Genomic DNA, 20,251 nt, shown 5'->3' on the forward strand with positions numbered 1-20,251 from the left:
TACTCTATAACTTGTTATTTGACTTATTTTGATATGTATATAGGAAATGTTTATTTTAAACGTATTTTATTGCTTTTACTTTATGACTTAGAAATGTTTTTATTGCGCTTTATAGCTACTTTAGTTTGTTTATACCTATATAGTCTATTGTTCAAAAAAGGTATGAAAAGTAGGAGAAGTCAAGGGCGTCAAACTAGCCGAGGACGCTGTTCTAACCGTGGACATGGGGCTAGATAGGCACAAGAACCAGTACAAGAACCGAGAGAGGATGGAGGTGCAGCGGTTAAGTCACAACCTGGACCCCGAGCTAAAAGAGGGAATCAAGTGGCAACGGCGATTCAGGAAATGACCAATATTCTTACTCGATTGATAGAGCAGCAGGGTCAAACCCCTGTAAATTAGCCTAGGGACCTTGAAATAAGGGAAGATAGGATCCTAGAGCGATTCCAAAAGTTTTATCCTTCTAAGTTTTTTGGAGGACCAGACCCTGAGGTAGCCGAGAGATGGCTAGAGATAATGATTAATATTTTCGCTGCCTTAAACTATACGGAGGAAAGACAGGTGCATTTTACGGTATTTCAATTTAGGAGGCCAACCAGAGTCTGGTGGAATGTAATTAGGGCCAAGTGGAAGAGAGTGGGGACAGCATGGACCTGATTGAATTTTGTGCGGGAGTTTAACAGGAAATATCTCCCACCGATAGTCTAGGAGAATAGGGAGGACGATTTTATTAAATTCCATCAAGGAACCCTAAGTGTATCTGAGTATGAGACTCAATTCACCAAGTTATCTAAGTTTGCTCTCGAATTGATAGTTACGGAGCAAAGGAGGGTGAGGCAGTTCGTACAGGGACTAAATGTTGAAATACAAGAAACCTTGGCGGCGGCACAAATTAACTCCTTCATGGAGGTTCGAGAGAAAACCCAAAGGATAGAAAACCACAGGTAAAGGCCTTTCATACAAAGAAAAGGGGTGCACCTAGTAGAAGTTAGGGGTAGGTACAAGATGATCAGGGTAAGCCACCTCCTAAAGTGGATCGAGGAGCTGGTGGTGGAAGAATGTCGGGTACATCTAGGGGAGTTACTCCGAGAGGAGCCCCGGGTGGAAGGAGACAAGCGAGAGGTGCCTCGCAAGGAGGCCAGACATCCACCCCTTGATTGTCTTGTGGGTACTATGGGAAATCTAACCACACTGAGGATAATTGCTGACGAAAGGCTCGAAAGTGCTTACGGTGTGAAAGTACTGAGCACCAGATCGCCAACTGTCCACTGATTAGTGACGCTCAGTCAGTTGGCAAATCAAAGCCTAAACCAACCAATGTAGGAGGGACCAGGCCAAGAGTGCCAGCCTGAGTGTACGTTTTCGATCAACAATCGGTACCTGAACCATCGGAGATAGTGGAAGGTACGATTCTTGTTTTCCATTGTTTGGCCAAAATTTTGATAGACGCTGGTGCAACCCATTCTTTTGTTAGCCCTACTTTTATGTGTGGAATTGATGTGAAGGTCGAGAGGCTACCATATGACTTAGAAGTGAAAACACCTACGGGTAACCAATTTTTACTTGCTAATGAGATGTATAGAAACTGTGATATTTGCGTTGGTGAGCGAAAATTGGTAGTCGACCTTATAAGTCTAGCCATTAAGGGGTATGACGTTATTATAGGGATGGACTGGCTAGCTCGTTATGATGCTCGGGTAGATTGTCGTACAAAGATGGTCGAGTTTTGCATACCTGGTGAGATGACTTTAAAACTAGTTGCAAGGGGTATTCTAGCATCATCTGCCCTTGTTTCGGGAATTAGGGTTAGAAAATTGCTAAGTAATGGGGTACGGGGGTATCTAGGTTTTCTAGTTAGCACCCCAGGAGAAAAGGTTAGTATAGAAGATATGCCGGTGATAAATGAATATCCAGATGTATTTCCGAACGAATTGGTGTCAATGCCACCCGAGAGAGAAATCGAGTTTAAGATTGATTTAGCACCTGGAACTACTCTCATCTCAAAAGCCCCTTATCGGATGGTGCCCGCTGAACTAAAGTAGTTAAAATTTCAATTGCAAGACTTGCTAGAACGGAGATTTATACACGAGAGTGAGTCACCTTGGGGCGCTCCTGTGCTTTTTGTCAAGAAAAAGAACGGAAGTTTGAGGTTGTGCATTGATTATCGGGGGTTGAATGCAGCAACCATTAAGAATAAATATCTTTTGCCCCACATTGACGAGTTATTTGACCAATTACAAGGGGCTGTGATGTTTTCTAAATTAGATTTTCGATAGGGATATTGCCAATTGAGAATTAGGAAGGCGGCCATGCCAAAAACTGCCTTCAACACCCAATATAGGCATTACAAGTTTGCAATGATGCCTTATGTTTTAACCAATGCCCCAGCGGCATTCATGGATTTAATGCATCGGGTGTTTAAATCTTATTTGGATCGGTTTGTGATAGTGTTTATCGATGATATTCCGGTGTATTCTAAGACAAAGGAGGAGCATGAACAACATTTGAGAATAGTATTGCAAACCCTGAGAGAGCAACAGTTGTTTGCCAAGTTTATCAAGTGTGAGTTTTGGCTAGAGAAAGTGACGTTTCTAGGCCATATAATTTCAAAAGATGGACTTACTGTAGATCCGGCTAAAGTTGAAGTCGTTGCCAAATGGAAACGGTCGGAGAATCCTACTGAGTTGAAGTCGTTGCCAAAGTTGAAGTCGTTTCTAGGCCATATACTTTTTGGGTCTAGTGGGGTATTACCGCCGGTTTATAAAGAATTTCTCAAGAATTGCGGGACTCCTAACGAATTTGACAAAGAAGCAAAAAATATATATTTGGGAAGCTAAGTGTGAAACTAGTTTTCAAGAGCTTAAGAAGTAATTGACCATGGTTCCAGTGTTGGCTTTGCCAAATGAGAAGGATAGCTATACGGTGTATACCGACACTTCGAGAAAAGGATTGGGGTGTGTTTTAATGCAAAATAGGAATGTAATTGCCTATGCTTCTCGGAAGTTAAAATCTTATGAGTAGAACTATCAAACCCATGATTTAGAACTTGCAGCCGTTGTGTTTGCTTTCAAAAAATAGCGGCATTATTTGTATAGGGTGACATTTGAGGTATACACAGACCATAAGAGTTTTAAGTACTTATTCTCCCAGAAATAGCTAAATCTGAGACAACATCGGTGGGTGGAGTTTTTAGAAAATTACGATTGTACCATTAACTACTATCCAGGAACGGCCAATGTTGTAGCAGATGCTTTAAGTCGGAAGGTTCAACTAACAGGTTTAATCGTAGGAGAGTGGAGCCTATTAGAAATATTTGTGAATGGAACCCTCATCTTGATTCGCAGAAAGTTATTTTTGAAAATATTGAGGCGAAGTCGACAATATTGGATCGAATTAAAAAGGGTCAAAAGAAAGAGCCAACAGTACAAAAGTAGGTGGAAAGAGTGAAAAAAAGAGAATTACCTGATTTTAACCAGATCCTGATGGGATTCTAAGGTTCCGAAATCGCGTTGTTGTACCAAAGGATAAGGAATTGAAAAGGGAGATTTTGGAAGAATCTCACTGTTCTAGGTATACAGTGCATCCAGATAGTGGTAAGATGTACCAGAATTTTAAAAGTCTGTATTGGTGGAACAATATGAAAGCGGAGATTGCTCAGTTTGTGTAAAAGTGCCTTACGTGTCAACAAGTGAAAGGTGAGCATAAAAAATCGTCAGATCTGTTACGGCCTTTAGAGATACCTGAATGAAAATGGGAGTACATAATGATGGATTTTGTATCTGACACTGGTTGAGTTCGTGTATAATAATAGTTATCACTTTTCTATTCAAATGACCCTATATGAAGCACTTTATAGACGAAGGTGCCGATCGCCGATTCATTGGGATGAAATAGGAGAGAGAAAGACTATAGATCTGGTAACAATATCATGGATTGAGAAAGCCTACGAAAGGGTAAAAGTGATACGTCAGAGGCTTCAAACGACCCAAAGTCGACAAAAGATCTATGCTGACCATCGAATGAAGGATTTGGAGTTTGAAGTAGGAGATAAGGTGTTTCTTAAGGTTACTCCATTGAAGGAAAAGATCAAGGCAGCAAAGGGAAAGAAATTGTAACCAAGATACATAAGATCTTTTAGTATACTCCAACGGATAGGAAAGGTGGCCTATCGATTAGAGTTACCAGTTAGTCTATCTCGAATCCATGATGTTTTTCATGTTTCCTTACTTAAGAAGTATCACCCGGATCCGACTCATGTTTTACCACCAGAGGATATTGAACTGGACGAGTCTTTAACCTACGAGGAACGACCTATTCGAGTACTAGATTTGAAGGTGAAAGACTTGAGAAATAAGTAGATTTCACTGGTTAAGGTTCTATGGAGACACCATGAGGTGGAAGAAGCAACCTGGGAGCTGGAGAAGGACATGCTAGATAAGTACCCTGAGCTATTTACGAATAAAGGTATGAATTTCGAGGTCGAAATTCTTTTAAGGGGGAGAGAGTGTGAGGACTTGCAAAATTCTCCATATTTTCTTAAAATTTCCTTTTATTTTGAATAAGTTACTTTCTAATATCTTTACTACTAAATTACTCCCTCAATAGTTGTAATAAATAATAGAATCAAGAGTTTTACCTTACTTTTATAGTTAGGGTAAATTAGCATTTTTTCGTTTTATGGTAGTGTGATTAATTGGTGAGGTGTGTGTACTAAATTTGATGGATAAGAATGAGTATTAGATAAGAGGAAGTGTGTGATTAGAAGTACTATTAATAAGTTAGTTAATCATAAGTTAAAACACAAGTACGCGAGAGTTAAGGAAAATCGGCTTGAACCGATGTGCACCGTTTGCTACCGATTGAGTATACCACTTGACTACTACTTTCTTGCCCTAATCCTCTTGGTTTTATTTCAGCTAATTAGCCCCTAATTAACCCCTAAAGCAGCCGAAAATCTTGACCAAAGAAAGGGAGAAAAGAAAACAAAAATAAGAAGGAATCTTGAGACGACAAGTGTCAGCCATCCAAGAGAGTTTGACCAAGATCTTTTCCTTCCTTTTTATCTTCCATTTTGGCTCACTTTCTTCCTCATTTCTTCATGTTGGCCGAGAGCAAGGAGAGGGAAAAGAGAGAAGAGAACTTGCAATTCCAGCCTTGATTCTTCTTTGTTTGAGTTGAGATCACAAAAACCAAACCGATTAAACTTACCCTTTGGTGCTTAGGAAGTTAGGAGTGGTGAAAATCTTAGGAGAAAGTGCTTGGTTTTTCACTTTCAAGAAGGCTTTTGGAAGGTATAAGTTCATCCACTTCTTGTTTCTACCTTAATCTTGCTAAATATGCTATAGAAGCTTTGAATCTTGGAATATATTGAATGATACTCTAGTTTGGTGGTGATTCATGGAATTTCAGCTAGGCTTTGATAATTTTTAGCCTTGATTATGTTGTTTAACTATCAAATGTTGGTATTGAGTTTGGATATGGAATTTGTGAGGTGATTAGGAGCATGATTGTGATTTTTACCCTTAAAAGATGAAATTTCAGCTTTGGTGAGAAAATTTCAACTTTGGTATTGGTTGATTAATTGCTAGAAATGAGGTATATTTGGATGGTTTTTAGCCTAGATGAAGAGCTATACTGATATGTTTACTTGTGGTGGTTGAATTGGGTTGATTTGAGGAAAAAAATTGAAGCCTTTCATGGCTGGAAAAATGAGTAAAAATAAAGGGTATGCTGCCCAAATTTTTCTTCTGTAGGTTAAGCGAGTGAATTTGGAACTTGAGCTGTGATTCGTGGTTGAATTGAACTTGAATTGGTTAGAGTACTCAAGTTTCCCTTAGTAGGAATACATAAGCTAAATTTTTTGCCAAAACTCGTACCCTTTAAGAGGCGAAAGTAGGGACCACTATAAATACGTTTTCCTCGTCTTTTAGACCAATTTGCGAACTTAAAAGTTTTAATCGCTTCTTTATTAAAACCAAAAGAGCGAGCATGAATTTTCTAGGGTTTCATAAGTAAAATGAATACTACGCAAGTGAGTTTCATTTACTTGATTTTCTTTAAGCGAAACTCCTATAGTTTGAACCCTAATTGATTTTACACCGTTAAATGGTATTTTATCGCAGATTTGGACTCCAATCAAGGAGTTGCACCTGAACGTGATTTTGAAATGCACTAAGCCATTGGTGAGTGTTTCCAAGTGCATGATTGAACTTGATACTTGATTTAAATGTTTTACCAACGTGATCGGCTAATATTTGATTGGTTTGGTCAGGTAATGGTGTACTTTATCGCACTTACCCTAATGTAATATATTTTTGTTCATTGGTTGCAATTAAATTGATATACATGCATATGGCTTGCATACTGTTTGGAATTCCAGAAACCCTGTGGCTAGTTAATTGAGTCGAGCCGGCAAGGGCCTGGTCGATTAGATAACGAACCCTGGGTCTCTAGTTTTGTCGAGTGGAGTATTATCTTCTCGACTAATTGGTATGCTCGAGTATTACCACCAATGTTTACCTTGAAGTTCGGGCCCCGTACGGGGTTTGATTGGTGGACGGAGCTTGGAGTTAAGTGGTGTGCTACTGGACTGGTTACTTTATTTGAAAGTTGACGGAGTGTCAACTACTACTGGATCAAGCTATGGCTGAGCTAGTTGCAAAAGCGACTGTATCCTTTTACTTTAAATGTTGAATACTTAATGATTGGGTATACGAAGTGTTATTGCTCATTTTCTTGACTTGTTATGCTCACTACTTTGATAGTTTCACTTTTAAATAATAGTCAACTTGCTATTTGGAACCTCACTGAACTTTAGCTCACTCTAATTAGTAAACGGCGAAGGACAGTTGCCGCTCTTCAGTGTAATTTAGGATAGTAAAGATATCGATCATCCTTTCGAGCCAATTCTCAGCTATCTCAGGGTCAAGTCCTCCCATGAACTTAGGTGGAAAAAATTTTTAAAATTGTTCTAAAGCTTTGTCTACTCCTCCCTCAAGACCCCCAGGTTGAATCACGGGTTCTTGACCCTGCCTATCCACTATCCTTTCCAAGAGGTCAGTCATTCGGTTGATGGCCGTAGCCAGTTGGTCACCTACTTCAGCCCTTAGCCCCTCGATTTTGATCAATTGCAGATCCTTGGTCACCCCTTTGCTCTTGGGATTGTTTACGTCCCCGACCACGACCTCGACCTCAACCATCCATGGTTTTAATGCAAGTCTAAACATGCATAAACAAAATTTAATTACATGTACAAGTTATAACACCAATTAAAAGTAAAATAAGCATTTCATTCATGATAACAAGTCATAGACATGTACATCAGAACAAAAGAGTTCATAAAATTTTTCAAATCAAGGGAGATAGGGTAGAATACACAAAATACAGCATCCAATCTTCTTCAAGAGTACAAAAATATCAAAAGAAACCCTATCTAACGACTATCCGCTATACATAAAAAGGAAGGACTTTCAAAGTGCACTATCCTAGTCTATAACAGAACTAGCAGACTCTCTGTCATGAGTAGAACTAGCTGTATCACCCACTCTAGGGGCTCCAGCGCCCTAACTCTCCACAAATGCATTAGCGCCAATCACCCATTGGAGTAGCGCTCCACACTCGTCAATGATACCCCCAACTCGGTCCCTGACCTCTCTGACCACCCTAGTGAGACGACCATTAACTGCCTACAGCTGCTCTATAAAAGCATTCGTTCTCTCCTATTCCATCAGTACATCCTCCCGGAGCTCCTGAATCCCATCAACCTGCATCCTTATGATGCCTCTCATCCTCTGAATCTAAGTTTGGGCCCTACGGTTGGCTTCAACTAACCTCCTCCTCTCATCATCTATAGCTAGAACTACTCGGTCAGGATACGGGTAGATCCTCCAACGATCACAGGGTCGAACCCGACACCCAAATCCCCAACGATAGAGAGGTCCCCCAGGTCTCTCTCGATAAGTAATTACTCGATGTGGCCTCGCTGGATCCTCATTACCATTGTTCCCTCCTTCCATGTCCTACATGACAACAGAAGAAGAAACTTAGACTTACCTATCAAGTTTAAACCCTAACACTTAAAAATCAATACTTAAACAATTTCCAACTTAACAAGTCATTCTAGCACTCCTATTACTTCATATCTATAGGGTTCCCTATTCGGCCCAAATTACTCTGAAACCTAGATTCTGATACCAATTGTAATGACCCCACCTTTTCCAAGAACATACGGTAAGGTATCAGTAGGTCGCCAGCCCAACTCTCGTCGAGACTCGATACAAAACTACAAAATCAAACTCAATATCCAATCTTACCACAAAATACGCTAAATACAACTAATACATATAGTTGTCTATCAAAGCAACTTAAAATACAAAAGAGAGTTTAAGTTTACAATTCCCATTCAAAATAATATAGTACCCTAATCACTTAATCTAACTAAAACAAAAACTAAGTGTTGATTGCCGAATCATGAACCAACCCTGCTAAGGAAAACAAAAGGAAAGGTATGAACTTGTGCCCAATAAGGTCTAAGAAAGACATGCACTTTAAGAAAGCAATTATTTCACATATTTAATTCAACAAGAAACATAAACAAGAGGTATCATATAAGCACAACAATAAAAATTGATATGTAAATCAGTAAGGATACTGAGCACTGGCAAACCACTCGATCAATCAGTAATTCAAGTAGTTGACAGTCAATCAACTTTCATGTCCATGGAGAATCGCCACTTCACACCACTCCGTCCACCTTTCACCCCCTACAATGCCCGAACACCAACAAAATTTCAGTGATTGGTATTACTTGAGTATACCCAAAACAGTCTGGATCCAACACATATACACTACACAAGATTCGCTAATCGAGTCGACCAAACCCTTGCCGGCTCAATCTCGAATAACTAGCCATTGGGTTTTGGGGCTCTCACATATCATTAATATTATATCACGTTCACTTATAGTAATAACAATTCAGTAGGGTCGAGTGCGATAAAGTATACATTTGCCCGTTCATAACCAAGTTTAAAAAATGACAGTTCATAGTCATATCATTTTTCTCAAACTCATTGACATATCAAGCATATATATAGTGCTACCACGCACTTAGAACACTCACTAAAGCACTTAAGCGTCCACAAAAGGATCGCCTGCAAGCCTAAATTGCAACCTTGTCAGACAATTATGACATATAAGTGAACCTTTAGTGTTGACCAAATCAATTCACTTAAGTACGAAAGCTTTGCTTTCAAATTAGTCAACTTTAGTGTCCTAAACAGTTCAACCCATTCAGACTTTCAAATCGACAATTCGGGTAAAAATACAACTTTCCATTAGGGCAAAAGTATTTCAAAAGTTTGAACAAGGTTTTCCATTCCTACAAGTTTTCTAGCAAGCAAATCATAGCAAAGGTTCACTTTTCAATTACTTACTTCGTAACTTTTGTCCCAAAGTCATCTTACAAATAAGGATCAAAGTTTAATAAGGTTTCTTGAACTAAACTGACCAAAACTTCACTAAAACAAGGATCCAAAGTCAAATCAATCCATAAAGTTGCCAACTACTAAACTTTGGAGGAAATCTTACTTTTCTCCCTTTTAACTTCAAAATTTTGATTTAAAATCATTATATATACCAAGATCAAAGTCCAATAGAACCTTTTGAGTTAAATTCCTCCCAAAACAGTTTTTAAAATAGAAAATTAAAACTAGAGTTTTATCTCACAAATTTGACCAGCTTAGGCCATATTTTCCATCTTTTGCAACTTTACTTTTTCCAATAAGATAACCCACATCACCATTTCATTTTCTCACCAATTTTTCAACATATTTCAACCAACATACATAGAGTCAAGTAGCATCAAATTTCCTAAAAAAAATTCCAGCACAAGTGTACAAACAAGCCACAAATTAAAGGGAGGTAAAGATGAAAATTGCCCATGATAATTGGCCATCTAAACAGAAATTTCAGCATATATATACTCCAATTTTTGCCAACAATCCACCATAAATCACACTCAAATTCTCATGGGTTTCATCAATCATTAACTCTAGGATCTCAAGAGACAAGAATTCACCAAATTCTAGCCAAATATATCAAGATCTAAGCATACCAAGATCATTAAAGCATCTAGTACCAAATTTTCATAGAACTTTCAAATCCACCACAGGTTTTCCATAAATACCATAAATCTACCAAAATCTAGTCCAAAATTCCTTGAAAAGCAAGAGAATGAAGTAGATTAGTCACTTACCTCTTCAAAGTTCCAAACCCTAGCAAAATTAACACAAGGAGATGGCAAGATCCACTCCTAGGAGCCTTTTTCTCTCAAGATTTTTCAAAAGTGCAAGTAGTTTGGTGGAAGGAAAGGTTGGATCTTCAAGAATTTCAAGAAGAATTAGAGTTTCTCTCTCTCTCTCTTCCTCTCTCTAAGGTCTGGCCATCAAGGAGAGAAAAATGAATGAATTTTTGGTTGCATTTGAGCTAATATACTAGCCATAAGAAAGGTTTTTAAGTCAATTTTAAATAGTGTCCAAATAGTGCCTTTCACTTAAGTTTCTTGCTATCAACCCTTAGCTTTTCTAACCTTCTTTAACTTCCAAAATCTTTATTAACTTTACTAATATCTTAACTTATATTCTTCAAGGGTTTTGGCCAAATTCACTAATAAGTCATGAAATCAATGATTTTCAAGAAATTAATCGCTCAAAAGTTAAAATAAGCAAGCAAGAGAAACTCATTTATCACTTAACAAGTAAATCACTAAATGAATGCAAATTTTACAATATATATATATATTTGGCTAACCCCATGCGCGGGGAGGGACACCACCCCCTTGTATTATTGAAAGCCACAAATTACTTGGGTGGAGTGGGGCATAAGACCCAAAGCTCCAAAGAAAACTAGGAACCAAAGTTACAAAGAAGTTATTTGCAAACAGCTTTAGTGCGTATGAAAGGAATCCCTGTCCTATCTAAAACCATGGCTCCCCTAGCGAGCCTTGGTAATTCCGATTGTGAGGTATAAAGAGACGAAGAATGCGCCCCAACCTTGGACAAAACATCCACCACCTAGTTTGCTTCGCGAAAACAATACCCTACTATCCACTCCAACCCTTGTACTGCCTTTAGCGCACCTACCTCAGACCGAATCATCCACTAGCAACCCGACTTGGAGGATGTTCACTAACATTAGAGAGTCCACCTCCACCTATATATGTGAGAAACCCCGTAGAAGGCACTGCTGCACACCAAAATGTAGTGACTTGATCTCGGCTTGTATACATGTCAGCACCCCAAATGGAATGGAGAACCCAAACAACAAAGCACCAGATGAGTCCCTTAGCATACCATCCCTGCCACTAACTCTCGGGTTGCCTAGGGAACAGCTATTCGTATTCAATTTGCACAGCCCCTGAGCAGGCCTCTCCCAAGACACCACCCTATGGGATTACCAAGGTTTCCATCCATGAATACTGGAGTAAAAGGCATGCCAGGACACCAACCCATCGGACTCCCCTGCATCCTTCCCACTGACTACCCCAACTACATCCTCCAGAATACGATCACAAATGGTCTGTCTACGCAGGCACCGTCCTTCAAAGTTTGCTAAATTTCGTGCCTTCCAAATATGCCAGTAGATTACGCTGGACAGCACCATATTTAGCGTATCCATACGAGAATGACATTTTGGTTGACACCACCAACCAGCCAGTCGAGAGCCGACGCCCATTCCTCTATAGACCACACCCGCAGCACTCCCAAAATATGCCCAAAGATATTGAGCTATGTCTTCTTCCGAAAAAATATGATCCAGCGATTCGGATTGTGAGTCCATACAACAGAAGCATTTTGATGGACCATGAACACTCAACCTTCCTAACGACGACACTAAAGGCAACCGATCAAGCAACACACGCAACATGAAAAAGGATATTTTGACAGGCAGTAAAGGACGCCAAGCCCTGTCAAACATAAACGAAGAAGGCGTCTAACCACAGGACAATAGATAAGATGAAGCAATTGAAAGTTCCCTTGACTCCGTCAACTACTATCCCACACAATCTTGCCCTTCCCCCCGTTGGGACTGACTTACTAACAATCTTGCAACAATATGATCCGGGATCCATTGACTAAGCAATTGATGATTCCACCATCCATTCGACATAAATCCAATACTAAATGATCCGAGACGCTTTGCAACTGTTAGCACAATGGATCGGATCCAAGCTAGTTATCAAACCAGAAGTTACATTGTCCTGACCATACCAACCACCAGAGGTTTTGTTTCGCCAACTCACGTACTTGGAGCATTCATCTCCAAACATATGAGCTTGCCCTTCGTCACCCCCACCATGTATGACTATGTCAACAATACTTGGTGCGTATAAACATAGATCATAAACAATCACTCGTTCAAAACCGCCACCATAATTTGAACGAGAACGTTGTATAAACCTCCAACAATGAATGAATGCCTATTCCCCCATGTGATGTGTTGGCACATAAATCTTGCCACTTTATTCAATGATGACGGAAGCCATTCTCCCTCTCTCCCTAAAGGAAATTTGCCATGGCCCGTTCAGCCAAGGCGAGGAATTCCTTCAGAGGACTCGCGGCTGCAAGCAGGTGGGTCGGCATCACTGACAGGACATGCTTAATGAGGATAATACATCCCCCACTGGAAAGGCATCGGGTCCTCCAAGATGACACCTTATTAATGACTGACTGTACTAGCTCCATGAAGTGCGCGCTTTTTTGCTGTCCAATAAATAGCAAGCAGCCCAAGTATCTTACCGGGAATGGCTTGTGAGCAAAACCTGTAGCGCTGCACCCTTGCTACACACCGTTTAGGCAATTTATCATGCACCAAGAAATCGCTCTTCTGCACATTAATCTGCTAGCTCGACACTGCCTCATAACATCCAATAATCTGCATGACACACTGTAGTGAGGTAGAACAGGCATTTGAAAAAATAAGGACATCATCTACATAACTGAGATGGGTGATCTTAGGGCAACCTCTTAGCACCGAAAAACACTTGAAATCCCGATTTTCTAGCAACTTGTTCAAAGAACGAGACAAGACCTCCGCACCAATAATGAATAATGCTGGAGACAACGGATCCCCTTGACGAACCCTCCCGCATGGATTTAAAGAAACCTACACTTGCCCCATTAAACAAGATTGAAAACCAGACATTCGATACCAATCTCCATGTCATGTCAATCCACTGTTCACCAAATCCAAACCTCCTCAAGACCATAGTCAAAAACATCCATGAGACACGGTCATACGCCTTTGACATATCAAGCTTTAGGGCGAAATTGGCATACCTTGATGGCTTACCCATACTAGACAGGAGCTCCTAGGCAAGCAAAAATTGTCCGATATTAGACATCCCCGCACAAACCCACTCTGCTGTGGAGAGATGATCTTCCAAAGTACTTTAGCCAATCGATCAGCCAATACTCACCAAAAAATTTTGTTGACAAAATTGCACAAGCTAATAGGCCTAAACTACGAGAAATCCTGGGGATGTGCTATCTTAGATAGTAGCACAATGGAAGTCACCGTGATTGCCCGTAGCAATTCAGCTTCGCAAAAGAAACTGCATACTACCCTAACCACGTCTTCTCCTATAATCGACCATGCAGCCATAAAAAATTTACCCATGTAGCAATCCGGACCCGACGTGCTCTCCTCATCCATATCAAACGCTACACGATGAATCTTCTCCATGGAAGGGACTTGTTCCAGGAAAACATTATCCTCACCCATCAAAAGCTTTGGGATATTCTGTAGCAAACTAGGAGGTGAAGTCGGTTGATGGGCCGTAAACATCCTCTTCAGATTCAACCCATTTACCTCGTTCATTCTTGATCTTGTGAATCACCGATTGCAACCTCCATTGTTTCACCATGGAGTGAAACAACTTTTGTGAGGACCCAAAAAATTTACTTATTTTAAACTCATATTATTAGCTTATTTAAATAATTATCCACCCATTTTCTCCAAATAATTTATTTGGACCCTTTTGGAACCAATTACATGAAACTATGACTTGCATATATTTTTAAAATATCTCGTTAATAAATTTAAATTAAATTTTTGGAAACTCGTTTAGCGAGATTTAGTGAAATCACGATTGGAGGCAATAGTCGATTTGAGAGTACAGTGACCTTGGAGATTTGAGAACTCATGTGTTGGTTTTAAAATAGGCATTTTTATGAGTAATTACCCTAGTATTGGTTAGTTCTATCATCGGTACAAGAATTTCTTAGAAATTGCGCTTTCTCGCGCCCGAGTCGGAAGTTTGCGTTTTCGCACGCGCGACTAATTGAAGGACTTTAGAAAATTATTGTTAGACTACTAAGAGTGAATAATAATTGTGTTAAAGGAAGTGCATTAGAAGTTTAGTACACAAGTAAAACAAACCCGAGAGGAATCGGGCGCGCGTACACGCACTATTGAGAGTTGACTTTTGTGCAAAATTTGAACCACAACTACCAAGCTTCCAAGAGAATCATCACCACCAGCCTTTACAATCTTTCTTCCTTACTCAAGCTGGCCAAAAACTCAAGGCAAAGAAGGAGCAATTTCATCTCATTTCACCTCAAATCATCCAACCTTTTAACTCCAAATTATATCACACAAACTCACAACAACTTGGAGACTCACTCCGACTAGGAAGAGAGCACCTTTCTCACGGTTTCTTGGAGCTCTTTGTGACCAAAAATTTCTGAGTTTTCATCATACAAGAGTTGGTAATCATCTAACCTTTTAAACTTGATTTTTGTAGGTTAAATTTGACTTAGAAACTTGTAGCTTCATGTGGGTATCTTTATTTGGTTGAAATTCATTTGAGTGGACTCTATGAAATCCCACAATGGACATGTTGGTTTGATATGAAGATTATGGGTGTTATTTATATTGATTAAGTGTTAAACAAGTAGATATAAATTTAAAAAGTGGAAAGAAAATCAAAGGAAAGTTGCATGAGAAGCTTAGCCGATTCTGCCCTATTTTTGCAGAGCCCTTGGTTTGATTTCTTTTGTGATCTTATGACCTTGAATTTGTTGTAGATATGTTGTATGGGTTGTGTGGAAAGTTTTCATAAAAAATTACTTGATTTGGTTAAGAAAAAATTGAGTTTTTAACAAGAACAAAACTGGAAATCGCGTAACAGGGGTCTGCTGGCAGTGATTTTTGATTCAGCATATCTCTCTACTCAGATGTCGAAATCAAGTGCTATTTGTGGCATTTGAAACTAGACACTTCCAATTTTCGAATGGTATAAAATGTATTTTCTGATTCGAGGTGAGTGAGCCGTACTAGTTCACCAAAATTACCTGTTTTGTTTTGTTACTCTGCTCGAGAGTCAATGAGGTGCTGGGATTTGTTGCTTAAATTTGAGCTAGCTATGAACTAAATTTAAAAACATTTTCTTCTGCTGAATTGTAGCCTGTTGAATGTAGTTTCCAACGCCACCAACCATGCCCAATTGTAAGTTGATTGTCTGAGTTATGGCCAAATTACAGAACTGCACCAGTGATAGAAAACCCTAATTTTGGCTAGCCAAATGGCTTAACTCGAATTTGGACTTGTTAATTTGAAAATTTTGGTGTCAATCACCTACCAAATATATGTTGGATGTTTCTTAGATATTTTCTTCATAAATGAACCATGTTTGAGATGATTTCATTGGCCAAAGGTTCGAAAAAGAGAAACGGAAGCATGAAGACAGTTTCGTCTTCGGATTTCCTTAAATTTTGGTAGTTTAGTTAACTACCTTCCCTTGTGAATTTTTAAATGAAATTTGGTAGAGGAGTAGTCCTCATATGGAAGTTGAATTCTACGAATTTTGGTGTTATTCTAAGACTGTTTTGATGTACAAATAAGTTACCAAAGTTATTCTTTCAAATCTGGAAAATTGCCTAACAATCCTCATTTTGAACCAACTTTGAGCTGCTATATATTGGAGCTCAAAACTCTGATTCTTGTTCTGTTTGTTGTGTTTTAAACTTTAATTGTAACTCTAATTGAGTTTCAAATTTTAGAGGCTAGTTCACATTCTATGAATTTTTCCGAATTTCTAAAGTTTGCCAAAAACCAACCCCAAATCTGTTTTGGAAGTACAAATCAGTAGCTTTAAGCCAAAATTTGAGTATCTTCCATTTAGAATCATGGAAAAGTGTCTTCTAGGAATTTTTAGTACTTTGGAAGTAGTTTCCAACGGTACCAAGTTTTCTAATTTTGGATCTATAGAGAGTGAGATATGATTTTTCAAAGAATGCACCTCAAATCTGAAATTTCTAAACTTAAAGGGAATTGAGTTTTTAGAAGTCTCCATTTTCCTTCGATATTGCTTGACCGTTTTACACTTGATTTCAAAGATGAAAATCAGATTTTTCTTGTATTATTAAATCCCACTTTTAAGCCTCGATTTTCGAGCAATTAAGGCTCTCTTTCATGATATTTTCATAAATTGTACAAGGGTACAATCTCCCTTGTTAATTGGGGGTTTTAAGCAATAGTGTGTGATAGATAATTATTGTGTGCTCAGGCATTCAAGGGGGCTTTCAAGAGGATCTCACAATGGACGCTTAAACACTTGAATTGTGCACCACTCTCTCTCATTTTGACTAGGTGAGTGTCAAGTGCATGTTTTGTTGCAATTATGTGAATTGCTTCTCATGAACTGAAAATTGATAACTGCTGAGTCGAGTGTGTACTTTATCACACTCGTTCTCATTTAAATGAATCGTAATTGAATTGCCTGAATTGAATTGGATTACTTGACCTGAATTGAATTGAATTATATGCTATGGCTGCATATATCGCTGGAGTGAAACTCCTCGACTCACACTTGACCTGGGGAACGCCCAAATCTCATTGGTCGACCTTGGTCTCGAGCTGACACGGGATTGGTCGAGAACCTTGGTGAGTCATGAGAAAATCTGTATAAGTTTAATCTATTGGAGAGATCTTACTTGGCCTACTCGTGCAGTAGCATCTTTATAGAAGTTCGGGCCCGGTGGGGTATGTATGGTGGACGGAGAACGGGTAAGTGGAGTTTCTACGGACTAAATACCGACCCGGATAACGGAGTGTCACCGCGGGGAGGTAATTGATCGTACATTGGCAAAACAAGTGAAAATTAGCTCCTGGGAGCTCTTATATCCTTGAATTGTTTCTGTTTACTTTTCTCACTCGAATTGTAATTACTTGAATATTATTATTTACTTGCTAAATTGGGATTGCTACTTGAACTATGTGTCTATATGTGTGTTTCTTGGTATCACGAGCAATCACTCATCCCGTAGATTTATTTTCCTTAACAGGTGGATTGGAAGATTTTGAAAAAGCCGACTAGGTTATACTTTTGATTGAAATTTTGGTTGTAAATGCTTAGTCGACTTTTAATGGTTGTATTTTGGGACTTGGTGTATATTTTGAGAACGTGATATAAGATTTGGATATTCAGTTAAAGAAGTGATTTTTCTTCATTTTAGACTTGTATTATTTGGTTTGTATCTTTAAGTTTGAATTGAACTGTCTTGAGTCCTGGCGAGAGTTGGGCAGGCGCCCCGTAGATACCCTTGAATTCGCCCTTGGGAGAAGTGGGGGCGTCACAGTTGGTATCAGAGCGCTAGATTAGAGATTTATTTGGGAGATATATTAGAAACCTTTCCCTTAAGATTTGAGGTGAGATGACTTAGTCATACTCTAAGTTATATTTAAGCGAATTCGTAATTTTAAGTTTCTAATCTAGAAATTGTGGTTGTTTTGCAGGGATGGAAAATGGGAACGGAGGACCTGCTGCTGATGGTAATGGCCATGCTAATGGCCATGTAGAGCTTTTTAGATCCATTTACTATAGCGCACGGGGCGGAGGAGTTCGTGTATGCTACTCACCCTCTACTAGGTTTTCCAGGTGTGTCTGTAGGAGGACACATGCTTACTCGAATCACCTTGTGTTTGCTCTTGACGATGAGCGACGTCAGTTGGTAGATGCCAACCGAGATCTGCTCCAGGAGGTAGAGGAGCTGAACATTATGGTGAATGCTCAGAGTGCTAGGATTGCTGAGTTGGAGGAGACTTTGGCAGGCGAGGTGGCTACGGCTAAGGTCACCCGTGATGAGCTTCAGAGAGTTAGGGCTCGACTTACTAGGATAGGTGAGGAGGTCTGTGATCGAGCTTCCGGGATCATGGCCAATGCCACTGTGCTGATTGACGAGGTGATGGAGGTTGTACAGAATCCAGTTCAGGAGGGCGCTGAGAAGGATCCAGAGGAGGACCCTGAGAAGGAGGTTCCACCTGATAGCCCCTGAGGACTAGGCTTAGAGTGACCGACCTTTTGACTAATGTAGTTAGAATTAGCTGGGGTGATGCTAGTACCAAGGCCATTGTATTTTTGTAGGACTATGTGGCCTACTTTTGAGGCACTTGACTTTATTTTAGTCGTATGTGACTAAAAGTACTTTTGTGTCATATGTGTACTATATTTTTGTAATTTTTCCCATGACTTACTAATTGTATGAATTTTGAAGTGTTAATGAATGTAAATTATTGTTATTTCCAATGTTTCTTGATTGGCTCTTGTTTGAGTATTTCCTCGCGTAATCACTTTTATTTTTGCATTAGGCACCATTAAAATTATGGACGGACGAAGGAGTGGTCGAGGTCATGGGTGAGGGTCTAGGCAAGCCCAATCTCAAGGAGATGATCAGGGATCGGCAACTGGGCCGACTCAGGGACAAGGAAATTTAGAGGGTAATCAAGTGGCTACTGCCATTAATAGGATGACTGAGATCCTTGAATGGTTAGTTGAGAGACAGTGTCCAGGACCACTTAACCAGCCCGGGGGCCAGGATAGAGGGGTAGATAGAGTTTTGGAGAGATTCCTGAAATTTAACCCGCCTAAATTCACTGGAGAGCCCGACCCCGAGGCAACGGAGAATTGGTTGGAGAGAATGGCTAACATATTCACCGCCTTAGACTATACCGAAGATAGGCGAGTGAATTTTGCTGCCTTTCAATTTGAGGGAGTGGCAAGTGCCTGGTGGGACATGATAAAAGGAAAGTGAGAGAGAGCCCAAACCCCTTGGATTTGGGAGAATTTCACGAGGGAGTTCAACGAGAAGTTCCTCCCGTCTCTAATCCAAGAGAAACTGGAGGACGAATTTATAAAGTTGAAACAGGGAACTCTTAATGTAACTGAGTATGAAGGAAAATTTACTAAACTTTCTAAATATGCTCCCGAATTGGTGACCAACGAGCGGAAAAGGATAAGACGGTTTGTACAAGGGTTTAATGTAGAAATCCATGAGGAATTGGCTGCGGCCCAAATCTTTACGTTTACTGAGGATTTAGAGAAAGCGCAAGAATGCAAGTTAGGAATTTTCACAATAAGAAAATGAATTTTTCTAGTCATACTTCCGGACAGGCTAGTAAAAGTGCTCCACCTTCCAAGATAGGAAGAGGAATGGGAGGAGTAAGGACTACTGGAGTTTCAATGGGAGTTTTATCCAGAGAAGGTCGTAGTGGGCCAATTCAAGCTAGAGGAATGCCTTCTAGTGGTTCGGCAGTGACACCTCAAGTTAATTGTGGTTACTGTGGTAAACCAAATCATTTGAAGAATGAGTGTTGGAGGAAGTCGGGGAAATGTTTGTTCTGTGGTAGTGCCGAACACCAGCTTACGAATTGTCCAAGTAAGCTGAAGGTAGGAGGTAGCACTCAAAGGCCAGAAAAGTCAATTCCAAGCAGATTAGTGTTGGAGGGAGTCGACCAAAGGTACCTGCTAGGGTTTATGTACTGGATTATCAACAGATACCTGATGCGACTGAGGTGATTGAAGGTACGATCCCTATTTTCTACTGTTTAGCTAAGATTTTAATTGATCCAGGTGCAACCCATTCTTTTGTAAACCCTAATTTCATGAGTGGAATAAAATTGAAGCCAATTAAGTTACCTTATGATTTAGAGATTAGAATACCTACTGGAGATCAAAGTTTAATCGCTATCTTGGTATATAAGAATTGGGAGATATGGGTTGGAGAACGGAAGTTGCTGGCCGATCTGATGGGTTTAGCGATTAAGGGATATGATGTGATCCTAGAAATGGACTGGTTAGCCCGTTACAATACCCAGTTGACTTGTAAGACGAAAATAGTAGAATTGTGCATTTCGGGAGAGGCAATCCTGAAATTGGATGTAAGGGGTAGGTTAGTCTCATCTGCATTTATCTCAA

General features: G+C 39.7%; 1 protein-coding gene across 1 annotated transcript; it reads left to right on the plus strand.

Moving 5' to 3' along the window:
* Positions 1-1,005: 1,005 nt before the first annotated feature.
* LOC113759735 lies at positions 1,006-2,042 on the plus strand. Its single transcript, XM_027302304.1, has 2 exons — positions 1,006-1,239; positions 1,506-2,042. The coding sequence occupies exons 1-2, from the start codon at positions 1,006-1,008 to the stop codon at positions 2,040-2,042; spliced, it is 771 nt and encodes a 256-aa protein (XP_027158105.1).
* The last annotated feature ends 18,209 nt before the right edge of the window (positions 2,043-20,251 follow it).

The sequence above is a fragment of the Coffea eugenioides genome, chromosome 2, assembly GCF_003713205.1.
Source record: "Coffea eugenioides isolate CCC68of chromosome 2, Ceug_1.0, whole genome shotgun sequence".
Taxonomy (NCBI): domain Eukaryota; kingdom Viridiplantae; phylum Streptophyta; class Magnoliopsida; order Gentianales; family Rubiaceae; genus Coffea; species Coffea eugenioides.